Genomic DNA, 11,299 nt, shown 5'->3' on the forward strand with positions numbered 1-11,299 from the left:
TGGAAAGCTTATTAGGATCTTATTTTCAGTACATGTAATGATATTCAGGCAGTGATTAGTGTAGATCCTACAAACAATGTCCTGGAGGATGACATCAAATGCTTTGTGTAAAATCTCACAGTAATTGTAGTTGGTCTTGTCTCCTGATCAAGGCGTTCTTCTTGTTAACTAGCATGAACCACTCCTGAATCAGTTTCTCTTCCTCTACACGATCACTACCTACAGGAAATAGTGTTCAACTCAATTACCATAATAAGCCAGAAGATTCCTTTTTTTTTTGCAGTGTATACAGTACATAGTACATGACTAATGGTAATGACTGTTTCAATGGAAAACAGTACACACAAGTTGACTTTCTTTTGTGCAGTCAGGCAAAACTACAACTTCTGTATATGATCAGTTTTGGAAATATGATGCATTAAATTTGTGAGCAACATGTAGCCAGTTTTGCCAGTTGAAATTCTGTGGAAATTGGAAAAAAATGTATCACATCTATCAAATTTATCTCCATTTATCACACTGTTTGGTTGATTTCACATTTATTTCTTAGATTGCCAAAAAGAAATCTGATAGTACTAGGCCAAGTTATTACTCCTCATTAAAAAATATTAATATGATGCTGTATTACTGTATTATTCACAGTTATATACATATGGCTCACCAGACTCCATAATTCTTCTTAGTTTCCTCTCTACAATGTCAGCCCGGCGATCTATCTGCCTCTGCTCTGCCTCCACGGCCTGCATCTCACTCAGGACGTACTGGCTGACATCCTAAACAAAGACATATTTCCCTTTAAATACATAAAGCATAGTTGGCTTTTGTATTAGTATGTTTTTTTTATTAGGACATAATAATCCAAAACAATGGCAGCAATGAAATGGAAAAACTGACCTGGCCAGTTCCAACTTTTCCCTGTTCCCCACACTCCACTACACACACAGACAGACAGACAGACAGACACACACACACACACACACACTTAAAATGTAAAAACAGCATTTATTTCAAAATAACCAATAGTTCGTTAGGTCATTTTTATCAACACTATCCTAAAAATCTCAGCAACTGACAAATATGTTCCAGTATTAAAAACAAAGAAAGCACTTATCTTGATTATAGGAACTAACTGACAAAGTAACTGCTTACATCCTCCTGAGGGTGCTTTGGCTGCTCCACTCTCAGTATAACTTGTTCCACTCTGGGTTAAAGCAACAAACAAGTTTCATGCAAGTAAAGCAGGTGACTAGGGAATATCAGTGGTTTGATTTCACAACAGGATTCACTGCCTGAATTTTACAGTATATGCTATTACTACATAAATTTATAAATCCAACATTTCTAAATAATATAATAATATATAATATCATTAAAATGGGGATAAGCTACAGGGAAAATATCAGCAGCAGTGTAGTGTGATGCAGTGGAGTCACTGTTACACCAGGAAAGTTGTGATTATTTTCCAGTAATAGCACAAGCTGAAGTGTTTTATTCATCTGTTACCACAGCCTTCTTCCTTTTAATGTATTAATTAATGAGCTTTTATAGTCACACAAGTGCAAAAGTTTATATAGTTCTTATCACTTGTGTTAACTGATATTAAAAAAGAAATTAATAATATAATATAATATAATATAATATAATATAATATAATATAATATAATATAATATAATATAAAAGTAGGGGAAATTGAACATATTCAAAATGTGATTTATATTAAATATTCCCAATACTAATTTTATCTAAAGCCTTTCTACATTACCTCTGCTTCAGTTGTTTTCTCTGACATCTCATTCTCTTCAAAAGACTCCCCTCTTATCTGTGATCGCCGCTTCTTTACTAAATCTGCATCCTTCAAATGTGAAAAGCCCTTGGTGGATGAAGAGTGAGTTCTTGGAGGAGCGACCGGAGCGTGGGCTCCCTCTGAGCCTCCTGATTGACTTGCCCCTTGAGTCCGTTTTGGTCGAGGTGGTGGTACGACACTACCACTGGTATTTAGATTCTCCTTGGTCTCTTTGTCAGGGACATTCCCAGCTGTCGCTTGAGCAAGCTGGCTGGTCTGGAATCTCTCGGCATAATAGCGTGCAGCAGCTTCAGGGTCTGTGTTCTGTATTTTCTCTCCCACAGCATAGCTTGACTCATTGCTGTTCTGTTCAATTTGTACCACACTGAGTTCCTGGCCAGTAAAGTGTGCTCGAATCTGACTGAGGTAAGTCATAACAATGAGACGGTCAGGCACGGCCAGTAGTACCATGTCAGAAGGCTCGAGCAACCTGGAGATGCCCAGTTCAGCGAAGCCGTCAAAAGCCTGTGAGATAACGGTGCAGCAGTGATTAAATAGAACAAAATGCAGTTAGTACTTCACTCTAAATGTTTTATATGCATTTTATATTCTAAAAGACACTCAAATACATTTGTTTTGACAAGAGCCACCACGTATCTTCTGAATATGCAAATATTTTAAATATGGATACTACTCAGTTATATTACTCCTTAGATTCTTCTTGACTTAAACATTTTAGTCAAATTGTCAACTTTTAGCTTGAAGCAATACTAATGAATTTGATTTTGTTCAAATATCAACCAATTAAAGATATATATCAATTCAAATATCAAATATATATTTTAATGCTTACTAACAAATTTACCAACTATCAACACCGTATGTCACTGTTATAAATGCTTTAACTTATGGACACCTCTCTGGTGCCACATTAATAACCTCTCTTGATCCTCTGTGTTACAGTGTGCATTTTGTTATTGGCCTGAATGTGGCCTCTTTTTCACCTGATTGTCCATTTTTAATTGCTTTTTATTGTATACTTGAGACTGTATCGCTATGTTCATGTACATCTGAGTAACCGACCAATAATAAAAAAAAAAAAATTTAAAAAAAAATGCTTTAACTTAATTACAGCTGATTAAAAATTTCATCAGTGAGACTTCAGCAGTAACACATGAGTATGTATATTAACTGGAGGATACCTTAATCACACTAAGCTTGCATAAAAGTATTTAGCTCAATTATGCTACAATAAAGTGCAGTAATATTCAATGTACTTTCAAAATACATTGAAAACCTTGAAGATGCTTAAAGATATTGCGTTCATTTAAGGATTACTGATGTCAGCAATAAAGTTGAGTAAGTGTCACCAAAAATTATAATAAAATCAAAATACTGAAATGTACAGAGAGATAAAGACATAAATAAATAACCTTTTTGTTGTTCTGCTTAATGTCATAAGGATCCAACATTTCAAAATTCCTAGATAAATGAAAAGAACATTATTACACTCATAAACTAAACAATCATACATTCCTTTTACACATAGAATTTCTCAAATAAATATAAAATGCATACATTTTATCAGGATGGAAACTATGGAGGATGGCACAGAAAGCAAGACCATTTCTCCAGGAGGTGCTGAAGTTTGTGATCTTCAATCCTTTGTGACCTTTTGTTACCTCTTGGCACCACTCTAGAAGAGACTGACTGGAATCTACAAGGCTTGTTGTCTGAAATGATGTAATAAGAATGTAAATGCATGCTAATATATATGAAACTGTACATTTATCAAAAATCATCCTGAAGGAATACAATTTTAAATACCTCTGCCTCATTGGCTGCAGCAGAGTTTGCTGGAGAACTACCATGCTGGACCATGGCTTCTGTTGATGTTTTCCTTTTGGTGAGAACTGTTTTATTAATGCTAGATTCTTTTCCTGGAAAGGTTATTTCATCACTAGGAACTGAGGTATCATCCTGGAATGATGCGCTTATATTTTTCTTCACACGAGGCCTTGGGAGAGGCAGGCTTGAAGAATCCTCTTTGGCTTGTCTAGGAAACAGCAATGAAAACAAACAAACCCTATTAAAACTTTGATGCAACATTTATTTTAACACATTTACTACACAATGCTCAGTTCACATACGTTTTCAACCGCATTAACAGAGGATTACGCTTGTGATGGTTAGGGTCAGAATGAAAATCCAGAAACACTTACAGAAGACAGACATGGAAGTGCATATATATATATATTTTTTTTTAAATTGACTCACAAACCCGTTTGCAATATTCTGTCCTTCAAAACTTACCTCTTTAAATCTAATGCTGCCGCAGTTTCATCTAAAGACACAGTAGCCAGTTGAACCTTATCTTCTCCTTTTCCCTGCCCATCATCTTTCTCATTTGTTTCTACATCCTGATTTGTCTCACTGGATCTCTTTTCTTGTCTTTGTATTTTACCCACAGTGTCTGGAACCTTGCTTGTGTCAGTCTCACATATTGTTTTAGCAGATTCACAAACTTTCTCCCTGACAGTGTCTTCACCCAGCTGTCTGCTGCCTTCATGATTAGTGTAAGACATTTCTGGACAGGCTGTACATTTTTTCACACTAATTAATAGACTACTTAGTGATTTGTTACTCTCTAGTTCAAGCCCTTTGACAGTCTTTTCTGAGAAATGTAATGAAGACTTATTTGAAGGAACAGGTGGCGTGCTTTCAGATTGCTCCACAAAGGAAACAACTAGGTTCTTTTCGGAAGGATTTTCATCTGGGAACGTAGCACTGAGGCGTTTCTTCGAACGAGGTGCTGGAACTGGTGGAGGTGCTTCTTTTTGTTCTTGATCAAGGACAAATGGAGTGGGGGATGTCACAGGTGGAGTATCATCATTAAAAGAAGCACTCAAACGCTTCCTCATACGAGGCACCGGGAGTAGAGGCTCTGTGAGCTTGACTTGATCTACTGATTTCACCTTGATTTCAATTTGCTCTATTTTTCCATTGCCAGGCTGGGTATCAGTAGTTGATTTTATATCAGTTTTGGAATCAGTGATATCTTTGGAGGACATCTTTCTCTGCATTTCAGTTTTATTTCCAACATCACAAGTTTTAGAAATGCCAGACACATTTGATGCCTCACTATTGTCTGATGGGCAAATACCACCAGTGCTTATTTGAGTCGTACCACTTTCCACTCGGTAATCATCTGGTAAAGAAGCACTAAGGCGCTTCTTTACCCGAGGCATTGGGACAGGTTGAACAGTGGGACTCTGCAGCACGGTTTCAGTAGAAGAATCATCTGCAGATGTCAGGGGAATATCTAAAGACATGGGCTTGCCAACAGATAGACTTTCAGATAGACTTTCAGCCTGGTTTACAACAGCTACATGTTCCTTAGTGTGTGAGGATTCCTCTGTCACAATACTGTTTACCTTGCTGACACAAGGTAAAGCAACTGATACATTTGGGCAAGAAGAAATTGTTTTCTGGTCTTTCATGACTGCGGTCAAAGAACATTCTTGAAGTCTGGAGTTCAGGCTAGACTTCAGTGGTGGTGGTTGACTGGATGTTAAAACAGAGGTATCTTCATTTCCAACTGCTGATTGTTTTTGTTGGGATGTTTCAAAAAATGTCATGTCTTCTCTCTGAGGCTTGCTTCTTGTAGGCTGGAGAAATGCAGAGGTTTCTTGAGCCCTATGATTCTGTGGCCTTAAGGATGAGAATACAAATCATTGCTTTTTGGTTAAAAATCAGTCCCTTCCAATTATTTCGAGAACATTCCCATTGACAGCAGCAAAACTACTATCTAAGCTAGAAACAAGCAGCTCGTACATCTATCAAACAGACTACTACAAAGCAGGTTCAAAACAACACCTTGGGCAAAAATCCAGCATTTCATCAATGCACATGCACACGACAAATCAACTAATTCATCCATTAGGACTTCAAGACACAAACACACACGGCTGCTTCAGGAAAAGCTTTGCAGAACAAAAATTTCAGTGGCACAAAACAAAAAAAAAAAAAGGAAAACTGGATTCATGCTGCTGAAGTCATGCTGACACTCAGAAAACACTCACCCCTTCTCGCTCAAGAATGGCTTATCTAAAAGCTCTTCTTCAGTATTCTCATCAAAATCAAAAATTTTCTTTTTGGTTGTTTCACTGCTTTGAGGTAAAGTGAGTGGGACATTTTCTTCCTCTTCTTTGGTAATCTCATGTAGGTCTGCTTCCGTTAGTGGAGGCCACTTCTTCATCTGGTTATGTTCTCTGTTACCAGTAAGCCAGCTTTCAACATCTTTAGAGCACAAGGACGTCTCAGACCGACTGTCAGCCAAGTGCCACGTGTATGGTTCAGCACTTACTGGGATATTAAACACTTGAGGTTCAGTTGATGAAACATGTAATGCCTTCTGCAGGATTGGCTCCTCAGCAGGTTCACACCGAGACAGTCTGGGTTTCACGCTAATGCTGTTTTCCGGATCCACTGAACAACAGAGGTCATCAGTGGTCAACTGCCTATCTTCATCCTCTCCAGAACCAGATGACTGCAACATTGCGGCTACTGTCTCAAAACTGAGTAAAATGTATAATTTGTGTGGGGTATAAAATGGCAATATCATTCAAATTAAAATAAAATCTTTTTCAGTCAAGATGATATTAAGAAATGCATGCAACATGCTTTCAAATATATCTTTTACATCAATTACACATCCAGTCATAATCCTGTATACTTTTATTCCTGTACTAACTTCTCAGGATCAACTGTTCTCAGTTGTATCCTTACAGAACAAGTGTAGGGGATTAGACTTATTGAGCATAATGAGCTCTCTAAATTGTGGATTTCAGGTACCTCCTTCCAATTAAATTGGTTGTGTTCCTCTTTTGTAAAAAAAAAAAAAAAAAACAAAAATAAATAAATAATATCTGCAAAAGGAATTAAAATAAGGTAAACAATGATCTAGAAAGGCGACATTTTGACCCAATATGCAGAAAAATCATATTAGAAGGTCACAGAAACACAGACCAGCATTTTAATAGTGCTCAAATCAGACACCCATGATTGCCAAGTATGTGTTTTCTTAGAGAACCGAACTATTAATGAGTGTACAGATTTAACCAAAACTTTTTTTCTCTCGCTTACCCCTTGTGAAAAACACCAACTATGGTTTCAACAAGCCCTGAAGCTTCTTTTTCTGTAAAAGGATCCTCTGCATCCAGTACCTCCCATCCAGATGTTATATCAATCTCTGAGTAGTCTGTAGTGTTGTCCACAGTGTGTTCTTCTGAGGTTTGATTTTCATGTAGTGGACTTCTGCTGATAATTGTATGTCTTAAGAAGAAGGTAGGCTTCAGTCCAGTACTGTGTATACTACACAGTATATACTACACAGTATACTCATGCAAATGAAAATTCAAAATTCTCTTTTGCAGATACAAAATGTTCTTCAAATAAGTTTTTAATTATTTTATTATCAATAAGTTGAAGGACAAATATTTACAAGAACAATAAATACAAAATTTATTGTATGGCACAAATAAAACATGCAAATAATTTTTAAAAAATGTGCCGTATTAGTGAGTGATGACTGGAGGAAGACATTACCAAAAAAGAAAACACCATACCATGCCACAGGCACAAAAAAAACTCACCCTTCATGAATTTCTTTTGTCTTTTTTATTTCTGTGGATGTATCTTAAAAAAAAGGGAATTAATGTTCCCTCTGCTGTCAAGAGCCATATTAAGTAAAACACACATTGACAGTATGTCTTACCAGATAATTTGACATCCATATTTAGATCCAATTTGTCTATCTTATGAGGTGTAACATTCAGCGCCATTTGACAGGGCTCTGTTTGGGTCTGGGTTAGATTGTGGTTTGCTACAGACATGCTGATTTGTGTGGAAGGTATTGCAGGCATTGATGGGAATCCAGGAGTTCTTGCTTTGCTTGGGGAACAATAGGCCAAAGAGGACATAACTGTTTTTTCCTCAACTGTACGAAGATCATCAAAAACCAAAAGTGTATTTGTCTTCGTAGGTTTTTCTGCAAATAGTGGCCGAGCAGGTAACACCCTGTCTAACTGAGTAAGATCTTGAGTTATATTGTCCCTAGATGGCATTCCGGTTATACCAGATGCATATGAACAAGATGGTAAGAGAGCAGTCATAGAATACATAAACTTTCTTACAGATGGAAATCCAAGGATTCTAGCTTTATCAGGGCATGTTGGTGCAAGCTGTTCAATTTTTACATATTGGTCAAAATGTTGGGATGTACTTGCAATTAAAACCGATTTCTTTGTTGCAGGTTTAACCCATGTTGGCGTCTCTAGAACCTCCCATGATGGCTCAACTGAGATAACTGAATTTACTGAAGGAAAGCCTGAAGCACGAGCAAACCCTGGGCAAGAATTCAGTAAATTTCTCATGTCCGGCTCTTTACGTAAATAGAATTTATTAACTTTGATGTAAGGTATAGAAGGAAAACCAGGGGATTGAGCTTCTCTTGGGCAGGTTGGCACCAAAGCAATAATTTTCTTCCTATTGTCATGGTCTAATTGGTCACAAGGAGATACAAAGTAGCACTGATCATGAATATCTGATCTTGAATTTAATGATTTCTCCCACAAAGATTTTTTCTCAAAAAACCATGTATGTGTATAGGTTCTCTCTCTTGATTGGAGCCCGACAATCATTGATGTTTTTGAAGTACATGGCTGAAGATTCACCATATTGAAAAAAACTTTGGGTTTTAGTGCAAATGGGAATCCTGCTATTAATGTCTGTGTTGGACAAGTTGGTGCTAAGGCAAACATATTTTTCAGTGAGTCTCTGGTATCGTCTGTTTTGTTCTTAATAAAAAATAACTTCTGTTTTGGTGCACTGCAACACAACTGAATTGTATTTAGACTATCAACTAACAAGTCTAAATGCATTGTTCCCTCTTTAGAAGGGAATCCAACAGTGTTAGACCTTTTTGGACAAGCAGGAAGAATATTTTCCATTTTTGGTTCTGGAACAGATGGAAAACCTGGAATGCAGGTTTTGTATGGACACACTGGTAGCAAAGCAACATTTCTTTCAATTAAGATTTTGTTCTCTTTTGCTTTCTTTGTAATAATTGTAGGCTTCTTAGTTTGCTTATCCATCAGAATCATTGGATTGGTTGGCCAATTTGATGATCTAGGGGTCTGTATGCTCTGACATCCAGCTATGTGGGAGAGCTTTGGGCAAGACGGGCGAAAGTTTTGCATTTTTGGCTCCTGACTTTTACGTTGCTGTGCAGAAGGAAAACCTGGAATGCGTGCTGCAAGAGGGCAGGTTGATAATAAAGTCATATTTTTATTTATGTACTCTGCATCCTTAGAATTTTCTGTAAAGTGAAATGTTTTTCCATTGAATTGTTTGCTTAAAATTAGTGTCTGATCACTGATCCATTCCACATTGATAGATTCTTGTTTAGATGGATATCCAGGAATTCTAGAGATCATTGGACATGTTGGATGAAGCTTTGACACACTTGGAACAACTTTGGCTTGAGGTTCTGATGTAGTGGCAAATCCATCTACTTGAGTTGCTGGTGAATTTCTCAAAGTATGCCCAATCACTACAGATGCAGTAAATACTGTTGAGCACTTTTCCATGGTTTCACACTTCCATCCTTCTTTGGAGTAAGGTGCAGATGGAAAACCAGGAATGATTGTTCGCTCAGGGCAAGTTGGAACAATTGCCACTATCATACTGGAAATCTCAGTATATTGAACTGGTGTGTTTATGATGAAGGCGTTTTTTTCCTTTAATTGTTTGTCCCATAAACACCCTTTGCTGTTTAACCACTCCACATCCGGCTTATCCTCTTGAATTACGGAGCTTGAGGGTATACCAGATACTCTGGATGTCTTGCTGCAAGGTGTACTTTTGGAGGATATTTCTACTATTTTTCCACTAATGGCAGAAGGAAAACCTATAATACTTGTTTCACGGGGGCATGAATAGGCCAGTGATACGATATTTCCAATCATTTTTGTATCAAACTGAGATATCGCCATGCACTGAAGGTTTTCTACTGTTTTTGGTCCCTTTTTCCACAATGTCTTTACATCTCTAGGCCAGTCCATTCCCTCTGTCTCATAAGCATTTGTCATAGCTGTAGATGGAAACCCAGGAACGCTACAAATTCTTGGACATGATGGAAAGAGATCTGCCATGTTGGGTAGCCACTGGACATGCAGTGGCCTGGACTGAGCATTACAAACAGAAGGCTCCAAATTACATGTGTCTTCCACTGTCTCTTTTTCATCCTCATATCTAGATCTGAGTTGTTGTGGTCTTTGTGTCAGGTTCTCAAATGTATACTCATCATAAGCAGAGTGTTCCCTGTGTGTGTATTCATCTGTAGTTTGGCAATCAGCATCTGTGCGTTCAATTCTGAAGGAAGTAAAACACTGTCATAAAGGTATGCAAGTACAGATGGTATTCATTGATGGACTTAATTTTGTATGTACACCCAGTATTAAGCATACAGCAAACTCCAGTAAACAACAGAGCCAAGAAATACCACAAAAATACAAACAGCATTAATAATTCAAACTCTCACAATTTCCTCTGCACTATATCAGTGTCTGAGAGAACATTCGGATATGCAGTGGTAAGTCAGTTTGAATGTAATACTGGTTTGTTTTCCTCTTTGCTGTGATTCATATAGGCAGGTTAGAACACAAGAATCACACTTGGGTGCAACTCAAGCACAGTTTAATCGCAGTTAGAAAGTGATGCAACCAAAAAGTGATATCAACTTCAGGACATGAACCAAACATGCAGTGTATTTTGGGATGTGGGGAGCATTTATCTGTAGATGTAAGCTACTAAACTTAGCCACAATGCACAAAATTAAGCAAATGACGGAGTTGTTGTGCTACAGAAATTAAATGTTTTCTGGATATCTGGACTAATGAACACAAAAATAAACAACAGATAAACAAAATGTTTTAATCTAGGTAATTTACTGAGTGCCGGGTCTGTGTTCTCTGTGCTGGGGTGAATTTTATGATTTCTGTTCATACTTTGTGAAGCTCATTTTATCTTTTAATGAGTTTTACGAATACGTTTTCAGCCCTGCACAACCCTCAGCCAACATTTTTAGATTTGTTCAATTGCACTTGATGTAAATTCAAACCAAACCAAACAGCAGGCAAAGCAAAAGGTCCACCCTAATTGAGAATCAGACAGACTAGGTGTGAAAGTGCAGCATGAAGAGACATTTGCCATGTCATTTGATTCGAGAGGCCTTGCATCTCATATGATACAGAGCAAATGCTTTTCATCTTTGAGTAGTAAAATAGAGTGGTAAATGAAGCTGTTATCAAAAACTATCCTGTATAGCATTAGTCCAAGATACTACAACTATAACTCACCTTTCTGCAGCAGTGAGTAATAATGGCATGTCTGGAGGTAGGGAATGCCACATTCTGCAGTCTATTTTGCTAAATACAGAGTATATGAAAAATTAT

General features: G+C 37.3%; 1 protein-coding gene across 6 annotated transcripts in view; it reads right to left on the bottom strand.

Annotated features, from left to right (window-relative positions):
* The window catches only part of ehbp1l1a (EH domain binding protein 1-like 1a), a 38,898-nt gene that overhangs the window by 3,153 nt on the left and 24,446 nt on the right, over nucleotides 1-11,299 (bottom strand). For 3 of the 6 annotated variants that reach the window (XM_060874259.1, XM_060874260.1, XM_060874257.1), the window contains 14 exons: nucleotides 11,204-11,272; nucleotides 7,561-10,217; nucleotides 7,439-7,481; nucleotides 6,930-7,118; nucleotides 5,867-6,361; nucleotides 4,098-5,495; nucleotides 3,612-3,840; nucleotides 3,363-3,517; nucleotides 3,218-3,266; nucleotides 1,764-2,309; nucleotides 1,150-1,201; nucleotides 895-932; nucleotides 662-773; nucleotides 120-219 (listed from right to left, as the gene is read on the bottom strand). In XM_060874259.1, coding sequence (XP_060730242.1) covers nucleotides 120-219; nucleotides 662-773; nucleotides 895-932; nucleotides 1,150-1,201; nucleotides 1,764-2,309; nucleotides 3,218-3,266; nucleotides 3,363-3,517; nucleotides 3,612-3,840; nucleotides 4,098-5,495; nucleotides 5,867-6,361; nucleotides 6,930-7,118; nucleotides 7,439-7,481; nucleotides 7,561-10,217; nucleotides 11,204-11,272 — 6,132 coding nt within the window. The remainder of the gene's footprint in view (nucleotides 1-119; nucleotides 220-661; nucleotides 774-894; nucleotides 933-1,149; nucleotides 1,202-1,763; nucleotides 2,310-3,217; nucleotides 3,267-3,362; nucleotides 3,518-3,611; nucleotides 3,841-4,097; nucleotides 5,496-5,866; nucleotides 6,362-6,929; nucleotides 7,119-7,438; nucleotides 7,482-7,560; nucleotides 10,218-11,203; nucleotides 11,273-11,299) is intronic. The other 3 variants (XM_060874258.1, XM_060874261.1, XM_060874262.1) reach the window with 3 other exon arrangements.

This window comes from Tachysurus vachellii, chromosome 7 (genome assembly GCF_030014155.1).
Source record: "Tachysurus vachellii isolate PV-2020 chromosome 7, HZAU_Pvac_v1, whole genome shotgun sequence".
NCBI classification, from domain to species: Eukaryota; Metazoa; Chordata; class Actinopteri; order Siluriformes; family Bagridae; genus Tachysurus; species Tachysurus vachellii.